Consider the following 20,459-nt stretch of genomic DNA (forward strand, 5'->3'; position numbering starts at 1 on the left):
ATTGAGGTATAGTTGATTTGCAATGTTGTGTTAGTTTCTGGTGTACAGCAAAGTGATTCAGTTTTTTATATGTATGTGTGTATGTATATATATATACATACACACACACATACATACATATTTATATATATATAATTTTCCTTATTCTTTTCCATTATAGGTTATTATAAGATGTTGAATATAGTTCCCTGTGCTATGCAGTAGGCCCTTGTTGTTTATCTATTTTATATAGTAGTTTGTATCTATTAATCCCAAACTCCTAATTTATCCCTGGTCCCCCTTTCCCCTTTGGTAACCATAAATTTGTTTTCTATGTCTGTGGGTCTGTTTATGTTTTGTAAATAAGTTCATTTGTATCATATTTTAGATTCCACATGTAAGTGATATCATATAGTATTTATCTTTTTCTATCTGACTAAGCTTCACTTAGTATAATAATCTCTAGGTCCATCCATGTTGCTGCAAATGGCATTATTTCATTCTTTCTTATGGCTGAGTAATGTTCCATTGTGTATATAGTGTTCCATTGTATATACATCTTCTTTGTCCATTTACCTGTCAGTGGACATTTAGGTTGCTTCTATGTCTTGGCTAGTGTAAATAGTACTACTATGAAAATTGGGGTGCATGTATCTTTTCGAATTAGAGTTTCCTCCAGATATATGCCCAGGAGTAGTAGTAACTCTATTTTTAGTTTTTTAGGGAACCTCCATGCTGTTCTCCATAGTGGCTGCACCAATTTACACTCCCACCAACAGTGTAGGAGGGTTCCCTTTTCTCTACACCCTCTCCAGCATTTATTATTTGTAGACTTTAATGATGGCCATTCTGGCCAGTGTGAGGTGATACCTCATTGTAGTTTTGATTTGCATTTCTTTGATAATTAGTGATATTGAACGTCTTTTCATGTGCATATTGGCCAGAAATGATGATTAAATCTTTTGAAGTATGAAGTTTTTTAAACTAATGTTTTACCATTTATTTTCAAATATATATTATTTTATACATAATATTTCTGACAATTCAGGAAAACAAATTACATCTATATGCATTTTATTTAATAAAAGTATGATGAGCTTTGAAACCAGGCACTCACTTGTCCTCTCTCAAACACACACACAACCCATAGTTACATTTTTAGATGTTTAAATGAAAAAGAGTAATAGAAGAATGAACCTTACTCAGCACCTTACTCAGTGTCAGATGTACAATATCTGTTCAGTAAATATTTATTGAATAGATGTTGGATTGATTCACTTTGTAGATAAGAAATTCAGTGGTTGATGTTATAGATGTCAGTATGTACTAGCTAGATTTTTGGAGAAACTAAGAACTAAAGAGACTGTAACAATAAATGTTATTGATTTCATTAATCATCAATCTATCCACTTTCATAAGGCACATGAATATAATGCAGTGTTATCCATTATACTTATTATCCATTGAACTTACTGTAATTTGAGGCTAAAATTTGAAACTTTGTCCTACAAATAATAAAAATAAAGATGTATATTACATTAAAACCCTAAACCATGCTGTGTTACTGTGACCCTCAGGAGTACATCTATTCATTGATTCATTTATTAACATAATTAATAATAGCTTACAATATGTCAAGCATTGTACTAAGAAATACGTAAGGACTTTTCTTTCTCTCAAATAGCTTATTCTTTAGTCTCTGAAAAAGTGTAGTTTTATTGGGCTAGTGTCTCTGTCTGAAGACTCACAGTCATATCAGTGTTCAACCCTAGGCCAAGATCTCTCTGGGCCACAAAGATTAAAAAAAAAAAAAAAGCCTTTATTCAGAGGGAGTGAAATCAGGAAGAGCTAGTATATTTGATTTTACCGTGTGATGGTCAGGAGAACAGGACACCTCCCCTCAGGGAACAGCCTGAGCCTCCAAACGGAAGTGCATGTGAAGGAGAAAAGGGATAGTTCTGTGGTTTCAGATCACTTGAAAGTCAGGTTTATGTCATTTATAATTTTAATTATGTCTTTAAAAATGTAATTGAGAAGAAAATTTCCTCAAAAACTAGATGAATAAAAAGACTTTAATAAATTATTACAGATGTACTTCTGAGACTCATTTCCTTTTTGGAATTTTCTTTATTCATATCTGGTTATCTGATTATTTTCAGATAATGTTTTCAGAAATGCTTGTCTCATTTTGTGTGCTTGTCATGGTGGCAGATTCTTGCCATGGTATTTCACAAGGAGATGTCATTTGCTGATCAGAAGGCCTGAATTTTTTCTGCTAATGTGACCCTGCATCCAAAAAGTTAAGAAAAAATATAATGCCTCAAATGAATAACTCCATATTTTAAAAAGTCAGAATTTTCTTCCAAGATTTATCATTTATCTCTTTACTGGGATAAAGACCAAATTCCTTTCACCTGGAAACACAAAAATACCACCTAGGTTGGGCTCTGACCTACTTTGAGAAAAATACAAAGAAACACAGTGGAAGTTCTCCAATTCTACCATTATTATAATATTTACAAATGTCACCAAGGCAGCCTGCAGAATGCTTTCTGAGCCTAATGATGTCAAATGGAAACAGCTTCATTACTAAAAAGACTGTGACATTTCTTTCTTTAATAATGCAATAAGTAGAAAATAGTACTTCTGTAGATAGTGCCAGTGAGTAACAATCTCCTGAATTTAGTATGGAAGTGGGCAAAAAATCCTTCTGTAGTGGCAAAAAAGAAAAAAAAAAAAAAAACTAAGGGAGGATGTTGGGAGAAATGTGCCTTCTTGGCTGTATCAGTGAGTAATGAGATAGAGGGATTGGTGAGAGAAAGAATAAGCAGGAAGAAAGAAAAAAAAGAAAGAAATGGAAACCAAGAAGGTGGCGAGTGGAAAGGAAAGAACAAAAGATTGAGAAATAGAGGGAAGGGGCTATTAAGTAGATTAATGAGGTAAGGGAAGAAGAAAAGAAGGAGGGGGGAAGTGAAAACAAGAAACGAACAGTACAGGAGAGGGAGAGGGGCAAGTATAAGAGGTTATCCTCCTGGGGGTCAGCAAACCACAGCCTGTGAACCAAACCCAGTCCATTGCCTTTTTTTTTTTTTTTTGTAAATTCATTTTTATTGGAATACAAGCAGGCCCACCAATGTCCCCCTTGTCTGTGGTTGCTTTCATGCTCCAATGGCAGAGCTGAGTAATTGTGATGGAGACAATATGGCCCACAGCTTAAAATATTTACTATCTAACTCTTATGGAAAAGTTTGCAGTCTAATACAGTTGTTCTCAAACTTTTTAGTGTGCATCGGAATCACCTGGAGGGCTTGTTAAAATAAAGATTGCTGAACCCCATCCTCAAAGTTTTTGATTACGTTAGATCTGGGGTAGGATCTCAGATTTTCACTTCTAACAAGTTTCCAGGTGATGCTGATGCTGTTGATCCAGGGACTGTACTTTGAGAACTACCGCTTCAATCTTTACACACTAATATTGTTCTGAATAAGGACTTTTGTGCAGAAAGGGAAAGGAGAATCAAACTTGGTCCCCCTTCTAGGTAATCATAAATATATAGGTTGATTTAATTCTTTACAAAGTATCTTTCTAAAGATTCTTAAACTGGATCTTTTTATAATGCCAGCTTCATTCTTAAAACGATGAAAACTGAATTTGATTTAGTTAAAAGCTTAGCTAACTGGTTGTTTATTCCAAAAATGTTTTATAGTTTGGTTTGATTCCACTCCCTGGAATAACATTGGACTCTTGTCATTGTTACTGGATTGTGTCAGTAATGTTGACTGTATCCATTTTATTAGACTAATATCTTCCCACCTGTGGATTACTGCTCATACAACCTCATTGCCTATGCCTTGAGCCTCTGAGAGACTATGCTACAAGTGGCTTGAAATTTTGCTTGGCATCCACCCCACCTCACTCCCAGACTATGCTGAAGTATTCTGGCTCCAATTTCCCTGAGAAATTGCAAGTTCTTTAATAGCGTTCCTCCTAGAGATGAGTGTGAATGTTGTCATGAGTGTGAGATCTTTGGGAATCATGATATCAAGGACTTTATCCTGCCTAACACTCCATCCCAAGAGTCTTGAGATCGGTTTTTTACCTGCAAGTGGTGCCATTATTTACACATTTATTATCTTCCTCTACCTGTACCCTTAAATCTGTGCTCTGGCTGTGAACATGGGCAACGATTGTTAGCCTTAACTTTGCTTGCTCCGTGCTTGCTGCGTGGAAGTTCTGTGAAAGATAGAGGAACGGTGCTCTTTTCCTGCATCCTACCATTTAGGAATATAAAGACATAATTTTGGAACCCAAAAGAGCCAGAGACACCTTCAGAACAGAATGAGTTCTATTTAGAGTCAGCAGCTCTTTGAAACATGCAGTGGTTTGATTCCACCATTGTTCTGAGTAGTTTCTTCCTTGCACACATTTGAGATGGGCAGAAGACAGAAAAAAATGTCTTACTTTTTTCCCAAGAAAGCTATAATACAGTTTAATTCTATTTCATTTTGACTGGTTAATTCTAAAGAATTTCCAGACTTTGTGAAAAGTTGATGTGAAAGTATATTGTGGATATCAAAAAAGGATGAATGACATGCATGGAATATAGTCGATGCTTAATAAATCAGTGTTACTCTTGTTGCAACAGGCTCTCTTATTTTAATGAGTATATGATTCTCAGTTAAAAGGTGATGGTAAGATAAATGATGCAGGCAATCCATATTCTGCATGACGCTGTGTTAAACTTGTATATACCGAAGCCAGTTTCTCACTTGCATGAACCCATTGTAACAGGTTGAATATCAGTTGTCAAAAAACTGCAAAACATGGACTGTCTGTACTTTGAACACCATGGGATCTTGTTTCTAAAGAAATGCCTTGATGAATTTCCCTGTAAAATAGGCATATCTACAGCTAATCAGATCAAAGAATGTTGTGGGTTTAAACTGTAAAGTGTAATCGATACCAGAATAAGTAAAATTGGGTGTAATGTGCCAACTCTTCCTAAGTCTTCTTCCTATAATATCTTTTTCCTTCTTTCCCTCTCTTTCTGTTGCGATACGGCTTCTCCTGAACAGCCATTGTTTTTAGCACTGCCTGGATCAGCCACACCATCACCTTGATGAGTAGTATAGAGCAGAGGGATCTTCTGTTTCTGCTGCCCTTCTCTCTGTCTTGCACTCAAAAAACCCACTGCATGTGTTTGAGATGGAATAGGAATACGCCCACTTGCAGACCAACACCGAGTGAGCGGCTCCAGGTGGGAGCTGTGTAACAGGGTAACTTACCATTAATGGTGAAATTCCACTGCGAAATTGTAAAGGTCTTGCTGTGTGCAGTTCAGTGTGGCAGAATTTTGTTACAGAGGGGTGGTGTAAAACGACAGCAGGCAATTTGATGCTTGAGCTTATTCAAGGAATTGTGTCACAGTGAGAACATTGAGGGTTCACTGCAATTTTCACTTGGGTTTAATATTAAAAAGATACTGATCTTTCTGTGTCAGAAAAAAAAAGCTTCTCAGAAAATAATAGTGAATAGTCTGGTAGATTTAAGTTCTTTCCAGTTTCTTTTGAATTTTCAAAACTTTAATTCATACTGCTATTTTATGTGTTAGTTTTTTCTATTTTTTTCTACGGCTGCTGTAATAAATTACTACAAATTTTGTGGATTAAAAACAACACCAACTTCTTATTTTTTGGTTCTGGGGTTCAGAAGTCCAAAATTTAGTCTTAGTGAGTTAGAAACTAAGGTGTCAGCAGGACTGCATCCCTTCTGGAGGCTCTAGGAACATCTGCTTCCTTGCCTTTTCTGGCTTCCAGAGGTCACCCTCTTCCCTTGACTTTTGGCTTTACCTCCATCTTCGAAGTCTTATAGCATCTTCCAATTTCTCTCCATTTTTGTTTTGTTTTGTTTTGTTTCTTTACTTTTTCTCTGGCCAACTTTCCTATTATGCTTTCATTTTTATTTCCAATTAGCTTTTTTAATGTAGATCTGTATTTAAGTTACTTAGATTCTCTACACTAATAATGCATCCTCTTTATTTTTTTAAATTTCTTCTTTCTTTTTGTAATAAAAACATACCTGTACCGACACTCTTTTAACAGATTCATAAGGAAGTTAAGGGTTCAGCTTGGAATTACCCTTATGGTTTCTAAACCTGCCTTTTTTGAAAGTTTATTGTTTCTGTATTCCCCAAAGGGAGGAAGCTAGTGTTTTAGTATCAGACCTGATTGTGGAAAGATTCGTAATTCACAGCTTGCCTATTGTCTTGACTCGTGTGTATGCCATTTTCATATTTTTTAAGGCAAACGTTAAAGGTTACAAAACCTTTAACTGTTACAATTCTTGTGACTTTAATATTGGGGGAAATCTACATATTCAGTCACACTATAATTATTGTTTTTTAAAAAGGAAGAAAATATTGTATGTATAGGATAATTAATTTAGCTGTTATGTTACATTTTGAGAAGATCAAAAATATTTCCTGTATCTGGGAGATTGGCTGCATTTATAATGACTGATTACAAAAGAAGACATGTACATTGTGGGAAAAAATACATAGTCAAATGAAAGTATGTGAAATATACAAAACAAAGTCATGTGAAATATACCACGCAGGGAAAAATTCATCCAGATTTTTTAATATACTACATATATTTATATATTTAAAGATTGTGGCTATTCTGGTCACATTGTTTTCTGATCTGTTCTTAATTGTCAATATATCGTAACTATTTTCTATATTATTTGACAACATACTTATTGTTGTATAGTGCTGTATAATATGGATGCACTGTGATCTATTTTTAAAACACTCTGGCAAACATTCTTGCAGATATTTCCTTAGAATAAACTCCAGGAAGGGAAGTTGTAGGGCAACAAGCATTTTAAAGTCTTTTGATACATAGGGGACCCAGACAGTCATAATCCAGAAGATAATTTCAAACAGTTACTGCAATTCTTTCCCTTCCCAGGCAAATATCATAATGATATATATATTTTTTAAATTTCAGGTTACCTTGCACCTCGAAACCTTCCTAGCACTGGCTTCTTCCCGTTCCTGCAAACGCTACTCTGTGACACAGACTCCAAGTGCAAAGACACACCCTATGGGCCACAAGATCTGCTTCGTAGGAAAGGAATTGATGATACACTATTTAAAGACAGGTAGGGACACTTCCTAAGGACACTTCCCAGTTGCTTTGAGAGATCAGATCTTGTTTCCTTATGAGATATCCAGGAAGCCATCCTAGGTTAGATACAACTTTATTTTCTATATCTACAAATGTGACGATCTAAATATGACTGAGCAAGGTGGGTACAAACTGGAATTACCATGTTTATGTGGAATTAAACATAACCTACTTTGGATGAATTAGTCAAACTTTGGTTTTTAAACTGTGTAGCCAAGGCAGTTCCTCCTTAACTCCCCTCAGAGATCCTCTATGCTGCCTTAAATTGTCAGTGACACATTGGCCTAAGACTCGATCACAAGCATTAAGATGTAGGGCAATGTCAGGGATATTATATTCTGGAAGAATGACATACTTATCTTACTCTATATGGTACTTCCAGATATAACAGAAACCAGGAAATGCAAATAAGGAAATTAAAAGACCAGAAATCAAAGCACTAAATTTGAAAGTATACTTAGTTGAACAACAACCTTTAAATGAGGTTAATGTGTGTCCTATTTTATGGTGTGAGAAGAAACTGTAGAGTAAAGATAGGGAATCTAGACCATTTACAACCTCAGTTTTCCATCCTGAGATTCTAACCCTAAAGAGACACCCAAGAGCCCAACTGTCTGTAGAACTGAGAACAACATTGTTATCTGAATCAACCAGGAGATTATTCTGGTAGAGTTTTTTTAAAGTGTGTCTCCAAAAGAGTTTATATTTATCCATAATCAGAGATATTTGGTTCTAAAATTTTAATTTAAATTCCTTTGAATGTAGCACCATTTCTCCTTTAGTATTATCATCATGATTTTGATTATCAGTTAATACGGGTGATACTTTAAGAGAGAGTAATTAACTACAGGCCGTTTTAGCATAAAATATCAACACGTCAAGAATTGTCATGGGAAATGACTTGGGACACTCATAATTGTTGGGTTGCTAATTCACATTGGTTTTGTTGTTTCAGTAAGTTATTTAGTCTTGAAACTTAAAGCACTCTGATGTTCATTCATGTATTTATTAATTTATTCAGGATATAGTGACTGAGACATTTCTGTGTGCCAGGCACCATTCTAGGTACTGTGATACAGAGGTGAACCAAACAAACTTTCTGTCCTCTTGTAACTTGCATGCTAACGGAAAAGTAAGCAAAAAAGAGCAATTAAATAAATAAATAGCATAATTGCTGATAACAGTTTTTCTTCCTTGAATCTTTTTTTTCCCATGAAGAACTAAGTAACAATGAGGGAAATAATGAATCATATCTAAGAAGTCTACAAATAGACCATGCCCTAAAGAAGTATTTTTCTATGTAATTTAATAGAGAACCAAATTTATGGAGTCACCTGAAATGAGCCATTGAGCTTTGGAACTAGGATTAAAACCCAGGTTTATTTCACCCTTTGTTGATTATTCTCCAGCTAGCTGATCATATCTTCTTCTTTTTAGTTTTATTCTAATCTCCAGGTAGTTTGTCAAGCTCAAGCTGTATGTTGCTGTATATTCAGTATTTTCTCTAAACTACCAAGTAATTGGAGCTTAATTTAGAAAATTATGTACAATAATAAAATTGCATTAATGATATTTCCCACCATGCTATTAACTTTTATGCTTTATATAGCCATGCAGTGAAACGAGGGCATGGTTTCTAGGTAAGCCATCCCACTAAATTGCTTCTCTTTGGGGAAGGAAGATTCACCAGCATTAGCCTCATTAAGAAGCAGAACAGTCTTCCTTTTCTGTTTTGTAAGTGATGGGGAAAAAAATGCCATCTTTGGCCTCATCAGAACAGGCCCACCATGTTTATTTTAATAGAATGCTTTTCTGAAAGACATGATCACACTGCAGTCACTACTTGCTGGCTAATCGCCAAGTGTTTTTGCATTGGCACCAGCCTTATGTTATTAAATTCATACTTCTCTAAGAATTAGCTTGAGAATAAGTGGCTTGCAAAAAAATTCGACATTTTACTCAGCATCAACTGTAACTAGCTGTCTGAAAGAAGAAATGATTACATTTACGGAGGGTTTTTTTTTTTTAGCTCTTTTGCACAAGGGGTGATCCAACATCTTGGGACTTACCCTTGTGATCCTTCCTCCATGCACAGCCCCTAAGAATACAGCAGAACAGTGGGAGCCTCTGGCTGTGCCATTGCTCACACAGCTGGCAAATGGCAAAGATCATCTTGCAGAGCTCACAGGGTCATTATTTGGAGAAGCAGTTCAGCATTCCTGCAGCTCCTGTGTGGGAACTGCCTCTATGGATTTACTCCCTACCTTTGTCATGTCAATGCTCATCCATGAGCCGTGCTTTCCAAATTCACACTTCTGTTCCTGTTGAATGGCTCCTACAGAATGTGAAACATAGCTCATCATATTCTTTTCAGGGAAAATTTTTAAATGCCAAGTCTTTTGTTTAGTATTGAAAAATATAAATGTGTTTAGAAACTGACCTAGAGATATTATCAGGAATGTAAAGTAAGTAGAAGTAGAACAGATATGTGTCCTCCTTTGACTGTAAAGATGAGGTAAGATGTATAGTTCTCATATTGTGTTAATTTTAGAGTAATTATAACCATTTATTAATCACATTAGTATTTGTATAAAAATAAAGGTTAAAATTTAACTTATCAAAAGCAAAGTGGAAGGATGTCTTAACTGCCATGCAAACGAAACTGTAAATTCATTGAGTAAGACTGTATTAAATGTGTACCACGTGCTGGAGACTATGCGAGTTACTATGGATACAGAGATGACTAAGGCACACCCCTATACAAGCTTACAGTCTAGTGGGAAAGAGACACAGGGAGATACTGGATAGGCTGATTACTCTCTGACAGGGTTAATGTGATGAACATTGTTTAGTTCTCTCTGTGCCCAGACCATTAGACAGCAAATGGTGAACAGTTACACAGGTACCATGAGACATTGTTTCTGCCTGAGGAATATGAATCTGACTGTTGGGTATAATATTGCAGTGGAGAGAGATTGTGTGAGGAGATGTCAGCAGAGTTCTCCCGAGGCCTGTAAGGGTGAGGTCATTAAGGACAGATTGGGTGGTGGTTCCTAGACTAAAGGAAAGTGTATTTGAGATGGGCCATAGAAAAAGAATCTCAGAACTTAATAAAAGAAAGAAATAGATGGTGGCTCTTTTATAGTCAGTTTAGAGGAATAGGCACATTATCTTTGCTACTGTGTTGGAAAAATTACAAATACAAAACAGAGCAACAAATTAAGATATTTCTAAATCTTAACATCTTAACTATATAGATTGTGGATTGGTAAATGAGCCAAATAAAAGAGAGGTATATTTTGAAATTTGGCAGGCAGGAATTATAACTGAAGCATGGATGACCCTGAAGGAATGAGTATCAGAATGAAATTTGAGAAAATGATGAAAAATTTTAAAATTTTCCTATGAATGGCTTCTGCTTAGGTCTAGCCAAGAAGGACAACTGTACCAAATCACTGAGGAGGACTCAGTGCCATTTCAACATCCTTATTTGTGCTTACAAGTCAGTAATGAATGTTCTCAGAAGCTGGAATCAGAACTGGGCCTAGAACACATTTCACACCTTCTTTCCAGGTGTCACTACATACCCATGTAATTATAATTCTGGGGAAAAAGGGAAAATATTAAAAGTTTAACCAATTTTTAGAGACAAAAAAGTGTCAGGATTTTCTTTTTAGGATTTGCCATATGTGTCTTTCCTGGAAGCCATTCCTTTTATAGACAGCATTTACCGTGGCACACATGGATACCGCCCACACAGGTACTCTTTCCCACTCACAGGAAATACAAAGACATTAAGTATAAGTGCATAAATTCTCCTGTTATGATGATATCTATAAATGTGACATTTCCCAAAAGTAACTGTAGGTAGATATGTCTGAGAAGAAGTAAAACTACTCTGAGCCCAGTTTCTCTTCCAGTATCTTAAACTTAACATTTTGAATCCAAGATGTTTCCCTGATTAAATTTTATTTCAAAGTAGAGCACTATAAGTGCCGCTGAGGCAGAATCTACTTCTTCAGTGTCTTAGAGAAGAAGCCTGTAGCCATCTATCTCCAGGGTACTGGACACGTGGCTGGGTCCAGTAAAAGGCAGTTAAATAATGTCATGGGCCACTTGGAGATTTGAATCAGGCTGTCTTGTTTCACCCAGAAGGTTGAATTTTCTGGACTCAGGTGAACCTACATACTGGATTCGGGGGGGCATCTAACTTTTGCATAATGCCTTAATATACCTCCCAGAGATACCTAGTATGATAGAGATTCAGAATTCCTTAGAACTATTCCGAGTTCCCAAAGAGGATTTTTTAAATCTCCTGAGTGGGATTTTAAATCTCCTGTGGAGTAGGATTGAGGATGAGTCATCACTGAATAAATTCATTTCTCTACCATAGCCTAGTGCAGGCTTTCTCAACCTCAGCATCATTGCTTCTTGGGGCCAGATAGTTCTTTGTTGTGCTGTGCATTGTGGAATGTTTAGTAGCATCCCTGGCCTCTACCCACTAGTTACCTGTAGCATCACTCCTGCTCCAGTTGTGACAACCAAATATGTCTCCAGATATTGCCAAATGTCCCCTGGGAGCAGGGGAGGGCGCTCAAAATTGCCCCTAGTTGAAAACCACCAGTCTAGTGAAAGGGGGAAGGAAAAAAATTTAAGGTAGCAAAAGGCTTCAATTAGGTTATGATTCTAGGATCTTGCGCTATAGGAAACACAAAGGATAACTCTAATTTAGCACCTCCTTTCATGTGTTACCATCATCCCCTGGGCATGTCGTTATTTAGCTATTACCATTAGCATATTATAATCTCCAAGTTTTCTTATTCGACTTGCCCATTGTATTACATATAGTGGGAATTTAATAAATATCAGTGAGGTTAAGAATGAATATGGTGAATACAGTCTAAGATTATTTGTGCCTGTGGTGCCCTCTCTGGTTGTTTCCTCTTCCAAAGATCTTTGCAGAACCAGGTATGCAACATTGGAGAGCAGGCCAGGCTGTTTTAAAAGAGTTGCTTCCTTAGCTATCAGTTCTTCCAAGTGATATTTTTAATATCTATTATTCATCTCTGGCCACGTGCTGAACATCCTACCATCTGCCAACACAGTGAACTGTAGACTGTTCTCAAGAATTTTACAGTCTAAAGAGAAAATTGATCATCACTTGAAATGGAAAATTCCTCTTAAAAGTAAAGTGGTAAAGAAATTAAGTAATAAAGTGTAAAGGGGGTTACACAGTTCTGGGTGAGGTGCTTTGCCTCTTCTCACCTCGCCAGCCAATGCTCACAGGTTTCAGATCATGAATAACAGGGGAGCATCCATTTGGTGTTCAGAGACCTTGAAGGTTCTGGTATTCTAGAAGGATTACATAGGACACAGATACAGAAGTACGGGGCTTCAGCTCCATCCTGATAGTGCAGGCCATTTCTCTGTACCATCTTTAGTGGGCAAGATGTCCTCTGTAAAGAAAATGGGCAAGGTGTCCTCTGTAGAGTGAATGCAGCTTTTGCTTCTCCAAGCTTACACTTTCTTAGTTTCCTATCACCTCTTCTTTTTTTCTCCCCGACTCCCATTCATTATTCAGTCTGTTTTCTCTTGCTCCTTTTTTTTTTTTTTTTTTTTTTTTGCTCATTTTGATCTTTGTCGTTCTTCCTTTAGTTTTTGTTACTGTCCCTATCGCTTGAAATTTTTATAAAGGCAGTTTTTCCCCTTACTTTGAAAATGTGTTGATATTCAGTAATATTCTTTATAGTAGTTCAAGCTGAACTAAAAAATGTCGAGAAAAAGAAAAGTGAATCTGACTTTCTCAAACTTTCTAAAACTTCTGTTTGAGAGAAGGGAAAGTGTTCAGGTCAGTTCTTATTTTTATCTGAACAGATTTCCCATCCAAATATTCAGCATGAGGAATGTAAGATTTAGGGGAATACAGTCATGGTCATGAATAATTCAAATATACATTAAGAATGCAGAACTTTTGGGGCAACTGCTACATTTTATAGAGAATATTGGAAGAACACTGGGGAATGAAAACAAAAATATACCTCTTCTTATGATTTTATTAAAAGGACATGGGGGAAAAAAAACACAAATTTTTTTTTCCAAATACAAATCATATAGTACCCTGGAACCAGGATTCGGATCTTGTTTCTAATAAAAAGCCTAATCGAATCATAGTAGCAAGCAGAACTTCTTGCTTTTCCACTGTTATCTTTTTATATTCATTCTTATGTACCTTAAGTGAGCTTTTTTTAAACAACCAGACAAAGCTCTCCAACTTTTAGGAATTCTGAAAATTATTCACATCCAGGCACCTGAACTGATTTCATGCTTGAAATATATACATTATTTTAGACATATACTTTAAGCCTATCCTAGGTGTCAAGAAAATATGATTATCTCCATTTTAATGATAATGAATAAACAGGAAGTGAACTTTTTAAAAGAGGGTTACTAAATTGTTGGATGGTCCAATAATATTTTCTTCCAAAAGCTTAGTGTGATCATGCTGTGCAGGGATTCCTGGCACAAGAATACTATTATTACAGCTTTGATACATTCAGTACAATTAAAAATCTGCTTACATAATTATTCCTTTAACAGTTGGTGCCACCTGTAATGACATCAACCACAGCGCCTGGCACAGACTAGATACTCAATAAGTGTGCGTTCTTCTCCTTTGTCCTTGAAGCTATCTTACAAGTATTCATCTTTGATAATCTTCTAAATGTCATCTAGAATTTAACATAGAAAACTTGTTTTTCTTTCATGGTTGACAAATAAGGAGACCTTCGTTTCAGTCCTTGAAACACCCTTTGATGCCCATCTATTTGGGATCCACCATCTTTTTAAAAGAAAAATATGTAACATAAGTATTTTCAAAATTTAGCTCTAATGTCCTTTAAAACTCATTTCCTTTCTATAAGATTAAAGTAAAAAAAAAAAAACTGTTTTAAACCTCATCTAGGCCATTTTATCCAAATAAAGATTTACCTTGTAGGAGCCTTTATATATTCATTGGTGTATGGTTAGGTGTTTTACTACTGAAATCCTAGAAAGTAGATTAAAAAATCGGAAGTCCTCAGAGAGTCCTGGAATCTGCCACATAATACATTGCTGTGACTAACTGAAATTAATGTAGGTGAAGGCACAGAGTTCTTGCTTTTTCTCCTCTAGTGAAATTCTGAGAAAGTCATCCAACCTGGAGAAGGACAGCAATTTATCATTCCAGAGCACCAAAGTTCCAGAGAGAAGACATGCTTCACCAGGTAAGGTATGCTCTTCTGTTGAGTTCAGAACAGGCCTTTTGGAGCAACCAGTAAAGGTCTAATCTTTAGAAGGTTTATACTTTAAACTTTTTGAACAAAGAGGGAATGCTTGGGCTATCCCTAAGAGATGTAAATGTTCCTTATGGTTTTTCTGAGTGCAGTGGTGCAATTATGAAAAGTTCTTGAGAATAATTGGAAATTAGTTTCTTACTGAAATACTCTCTAGGAGCAAAAGACTAGTGGTACTGATATAATGTTGAGAATTGCACACTTTCCCAGAATTGACTAGGAACTCTTCAGTTGTCTGCAATTAGATGATGCTGGGATGGTTAGAAGCCCCAGTAATAAAAAATAAAAATTTGGATAGAATCTCAGAGATTTGTCCAAACTTTACATTTTACAGATGAGGAATATGGGGCCCCACAAGATTAAGTGCCCTCCCTGTCTGTAGTCATCCAGCCTATTTGGTACTAGAACAACTGCCAGGATGTACAGGATGTACTGGCAGATTCCAGCTGTACTCTTCCTCCTTCCACTCTAACTCTCGGTATCACAGTCATCCGGTGTGATTGTGTACTTCCTCCGTTCACAGCTAGGCCAGTGGCCCTCAGACATTAGTGTGCAGAATACCCACAGGCTGAGATTCCTGAACCTTATGCCCAAGTGCTTCTGCTGCAGATGGTCTTGAGAAACACCCATTAGAAGCCGCAAATTGAGAATGAACTCTCAAAACACCTGGACTGTTTCATATTCATTAGCAAATATTTCTTGGGCACCCACTATCATGTAGGCACTATCGCAGTACTGGAGATGTATTAGTGAACAAAACAAAACTTCCTTTATGTTGAAATATGATTGGTGCTCTGGGGAAAAGAAAAAGAGAACCTTCAAAAATGCCATGGGATATTTAAGATTCTCTGATATTTACATTCCAGTACAAGTTGATGGACCAAATGAAAAAAAGTCCTTTGTATTGTAGTAGCAATATGGTGGTGAATGGTTTTTAGGAGTTAATGTGCTGTTGTGAATGATCTCTGGGTGTTTGGCTGAGTGGCTTAAGGCACAGTAGAAATAAGATCATACTGTTGTGGTCCAGTAAGCTTTGCTTTGCTCTGTAGCCACAGATTATGTTTCTTACCCTGGCCAGTCATTTCACGATGTATTGCCTTGGTCTAGAGGAATCAGTTTGTAAATTTTTCAGCCCCATGAGCATTTTCATGAAGTCTAGGCCCTACTGATGTTAGGTTACTGTATTTTTGAATATTAAGATTCTTTGTTACTAGGATAACAGAGTATTTCTGTCCAATATTTATAAAAGTTAACACACTGGCTTAATGGACATCCATGCTGTAGATCTGAACATAGTCTCCTAGCTAATGCTTCTAACCCAGACCACACTGCCACATTATAAACATTACTGGATGAGGCCACTCTGGGAATTACTTAATTAGAGTATACTGTAGTCCAGACTAATTGCTTCCTCCCATTTATTTGATCTGAAATATCATTCAGAAACCACTTTGGGGAGGAGAGAATTTATGATCCTAAGCAGATTTTAGCCTCCCAATTGAATAATTAAAAAAAAACCCATTATCACCAGATGTGCATTGGCAGATCCTTTGAACAGATGCTGGATGTGATGGATCTGTGGAGCTAGTGGAGGCACCTCCAATCCTCTAGGCCTGCACAGAAATGATTCAGTTTATTAGGCAATAATACCAGTGATGAAGTTTAATGATATAAACTGGAGTGAAAGCAAATGACATTCAAAATGATTGGAAAAAACCCAAGAGCAGACCAAAACCATCACAATTTTATGTGAAAGGGAAAACTGATGGAATTTGCCATTTTGCCAATATGACACTTTCATGGAAGATGCATATTTGAATACATTCTTGCTGTGGAATATTATGAGAGCAAAAATGGTATTTATGGATTCTTATGTGAACTTGCCCATTGTGTGTGTGCGTGTGTGTGGTGTGTATATTTAGAATGCTAATCTGTTCTGTCTTTTACCACAGCCACAGTATTTCCTAGTCCAAGTTCTGATTTGGAAAGTACTGGAACAGATACTTTCAATGGTAGTCAAGTGCTTGCTCGGATCCTTGGTTTGGAAAAGGTAATTTCACTCAGTTTTGTAGTGGACTTACAATAAAAAGGAGTTGAAAAAATAAATGCCTCTTAGATTAACAGAGGAATCTCCCCAATAGGAAGCAGTTTGAGGTACCCTTCTCATTTGAAGGAATATCTCAGGGAGAGTTTTTTCTTAGGAGCTCTTCAATGAAAAGCTTAATTCTGAGACATTCTGAATTCCATAAGGTCTTGGATATTTATTTACTTCCCTGGTAAGTCCCTTAATTGAACTTAAGATTTTCATTTAGTAAAAAATAGAGTGGCATTGTATGTGATCTTTTAATTTTCTGAAGCAGGGAAGGAAAAATGCTGCATGAAAGCAAATGAAGCTATAAACTCCATCAAACTTGCTGCCTCATCCATACTAATAATACTGTTGAAAAAATTAGAGCTGTAAAAAATATCTCCCCAAAGTGATAAAATCCCTTTCCTTAGCATAATTTACAGAGCTTACCTATGGATTTCTGTCTGTTTACTAGTCTTCCACTTTAAGATTCCAGATTGCAAGATAATAAACATCATTTCTGTCAGAGGTGTAAGCTGGCAGCCTATGAGCTATATGTGTATGTTTGCACATCCACAGGGATTTTAAAAAGTCGAATCTGAATGCCTTTAGGCAGAAGAGATACTCATTTGTTAAATACAATCCCCACTTCCTTATTGTCTCTTACTGAGCCAGATTCGTACATTTAAGTTATCTGGCTGACCTACGGGCGTTTGAGTTCTGCTTTATGTGCTCTTCAGATATTAAGAGGAGATCATTTTTAAGATGTTGCTGTAGAGAAACTATTCCACCCCCATCGCTCTCTCTCTCTCTCTCTCTCTCTCTCTCTCACCCCCCTCACACAAGCACAAGCATTTTAAATAATATATCTATGTCTTATATAGTAGACATTTCTTCCATCTAAAACATGAAGACATAACTATGACCTTTGTTTATATCCTATGACCATAACCACTGCTGCTTAATATGTCTCTATTAGTTCCCTTAGAACTGACATTCTGTATAACTGAGGCATCTTGATAAAATGGTTTATGTAAATAAGCCAAAGAACAACACAAAAATATATGTCAGGAAAAGGCACTATACCTATTAAAGCAATTCTGCCAGTGCTGGTTGAAATATAAGACTTTCACATTCAGTCCAGTCTAGATTTTGAAAATCTAGTTTATATAATAGTTGAGCTACCTACACCCTGTGTAGGTGAGGAAGCCCCTCAATGTGCCCACTTAATTCCAGTCTAAAGCCTCCTCAAATCAGGCCAGGGTGTAAACTAGGGAAAGGTATTTTATTCCATTCCAGTTCTTCCATATTGGTTCCTAGAAGCAAACAGTATTGCATTGTATCAGTTGAATTCTTTAATATACAGAATAGCAAGGCTTGTCTCAAAAATATCCTTTTATTGTATTGAAACTCCCAGGTTCTCTTTCTCATATTGAAAGAAATTTCAGAATTTTGTGAGGCAGCACAGAGTCATATATCCAACGGAGATAAATCAAAAATAAATTTTCTATGTCTAGATACATATTTTCAGAGTAGTTGGAGCAGGGAAGGGATGTAAAAATTAGGATGACATATTGATGCCTGTGTCAGCAGTCTCTCTGATTCTTCTTTCTTTCTGTTTACTGCTTTCTGCAACCCTTGCAAGAACAAGTAGAGAGATCATTTTGGGGTAAGTTTATGTGTAAGGTTAGGAAAAAGATATGGATGACTGACTAGAAGACCTGGCACTTATAGTATATCTTAGAATAAGTGGATCCTGTCTTGTATCATTACATTTAGAAGTTGAGGTGCTGGAAGGCAGAGTGTAGATTTTGTGATATAAACTGAAAGGGAGGGTGAAGTAATTTGGCCCTCACCTCACGGGGTTATAAAAATTAATTATTAGGGAGGATGCATTAAATATTACAACTAAATGTAATAGGCTCTGTAAATATCCAAACAACTTAATAATGATGAGTGTGATCAATATTATAGCAGAAAATAGTGCTGCATCTATGACTGGTCTGTACTATGAAATATATGGGGAATTTATAAGGATTCCATTATGAAAATGCTTTCCAATTATTGCCTTTGATAATTATGTACTTTTATATTTTTTCATGTATATGCTTTTTTCTTTATAGCATAATTCTTAAATGACATGGTTGCTTTGCAAATGAAACATAATCCATGTTTTTCCACTTCTCTAAAAAGCACTGTTGGTCTTGAGACTAAACTGAAGCTCGTCCTCTCTGGAAGTCTTCCAAAGATCTTGGCCAATTTCCCATGAAGTGTCACAAATTGTTAGGACACCAGAGTCTCTGCTTCTAAATGCCCAGAAAAAGCTAAGATTTTTAAGCCTGAAGATTTTTGTCAGACAAGATCTAGTACATTTAGGTTGTCTAATCAGAGACAGGAAGTGAGTTCAGTTAAATAAATCATATGTAAATCTTTTAAATCATAAAGATGACAAGAATTACCACATTCACACATTCTCTCAGTGACTTTTCATGGGTAAACCCAATGTATTTTAGTGTTAATTTAATAGTTGCTATCATGCAAGACTTTAAAATGGCTATTGTGAAGACAGGTCAGTTTCCTTGAAGATTAGGACACTTTAATATCTGTGTTTACTAACATTATTAACTCACTCTTCTCACACACATTTTTAGCTTTTAAAGCAAAATTCAACTTCAGAAGATATGCGGAGAGAGCTGTGTGAGAGCTATCCAGGATATATCGCTGATTATGACTTCTCTTGGACTACTCTAGGGAAAAATATTTTTAATGTATTTTGCCTGTCCAACATGACCCTTTTAGAGTCTTCTCTCCAAGAACTAACCAACCAGTTCTCTCAGGTGAGTGTAAACACTCTACTATGATCAAGATCCCATAAGCAATAGAAGGAAATGTGTTGTCTCCATTCTTGTATACACAAAATGACTTAAAATGTGTCAAAGAGCTAGTCCGTAGAGAAATGCTGACTGAAATATTGGCTTACCTTTAGCATGGATTCCTAGTACACAGATTCACAAACAATGTCTAATTCTAAGTAATGTCTACTTTCCACTTAAATGTGCAGGACTGAAATTATGTCAATGTTGAACCAAAAAGACTGCATTATGGTTAAGTAGACACATCTTTATAGATGAAATATGGCTTTGCTTTATGGTGAATGAAGATTGACTGTTTTCTATGAGATATTTAAGTGAGATTACTTAAGGTGTAATGTTGAGTTTAATAATTAAACAGCCTTGTAACTCTCAGAAGTTAGAATAATAGGTAATCTTTTCACTCTTCTTCTAATATCAAACCTAATTTGAAAAGCTGATTTTTAATGAAATAATCTATCCCTTTCTCCAAAATGTTATACATTAGAACCAAGAACTTTATAATATGGAGTGCTAATGACCATTTTTATATGCTTGTCTTAAACAACAATGTGAAAATAAGACACTGATAGTCTTTTAATGAAACCTCACACACATGAAATATCATAAAAATATTCAGAATTCTCTCAAAATTTTATAAACAGGAATAATTGAAACATGCCCATGTCTAATATTTTCCACTTGGTTCTCTGAGTTTTATTGTAATTTTTATTAAGTACAGAATGCTTAAATTACCCTGCAGCAATCTGATTTTTCCAAGGGAAATGGATTAGAGACACCCTAATGCATTGTAGAGCACTTAAAATCCTATCTCTACATACTCAGCAGTTGTGTAGAATGTGTGGCCAAGAATACATTGTTCAAAATCACATTTTCAGCATGAAAGACCTAGAATTAAGACAGAACAAGAGCCTAACTCTACTAGTATGAATGACCTTATTAAGAAAATTGTTTTGGGTGGGAATATAATGAAGAAAATTTTTTACTTCTGAATGTACTAGCTGGATCCTGTGATCCAGAG

The 20,459-nt window shown here is 36.0% G+C and overlaps 1 protein-coding gene across 1 annotated transcript in view; it reads left to right on the forward strand.

Moving 5' to 3' along the window:
• Positions 1 to 20,459, forward strand: part of ABCA12 (ATP binding cassette subfamily A member 12) — a 155,074-nt gene that overhangs the window by 41,610 nt on the left and 93,005 nt on the right. Inside the window, exons 3-6 of the mRNA XM_014558903.2 lie at positions 6,990 to 7,143; positions 14,340 to 14,431; positions 16,453 to 16,550; positions 19,220 to 19,405. Of these exons, the coding sequence (XP_014414389.2) occupies positions 6,990 to 7,143; positions 14,340 to 14,431; positions 16,453 to 16,550; positions 19,220 to 19,405 (530 nt within the window). The remainder of the gene's footprint in view (positions 1 to 6,989; positions 7,144 to 14,339; positions 14,432 to 16,452; positions 16,551 to 19,219; positions 19,406 to 20,459) is intronic.

This window comes from Camelus ferus, chromosome 5, assembly GCF_009834535.1.
Source record: "Camelus ferus isolate YT-003-E chromosome 5, BCGSAC_Cfer_1.0, whole genome shotgun sequence".
Taxonomy (NCBI): Eukaryota; Metazoa; Chordata; class Mammalia; order Artiodactyla; family Camelidae; genus Camelus; species Camelus ferus.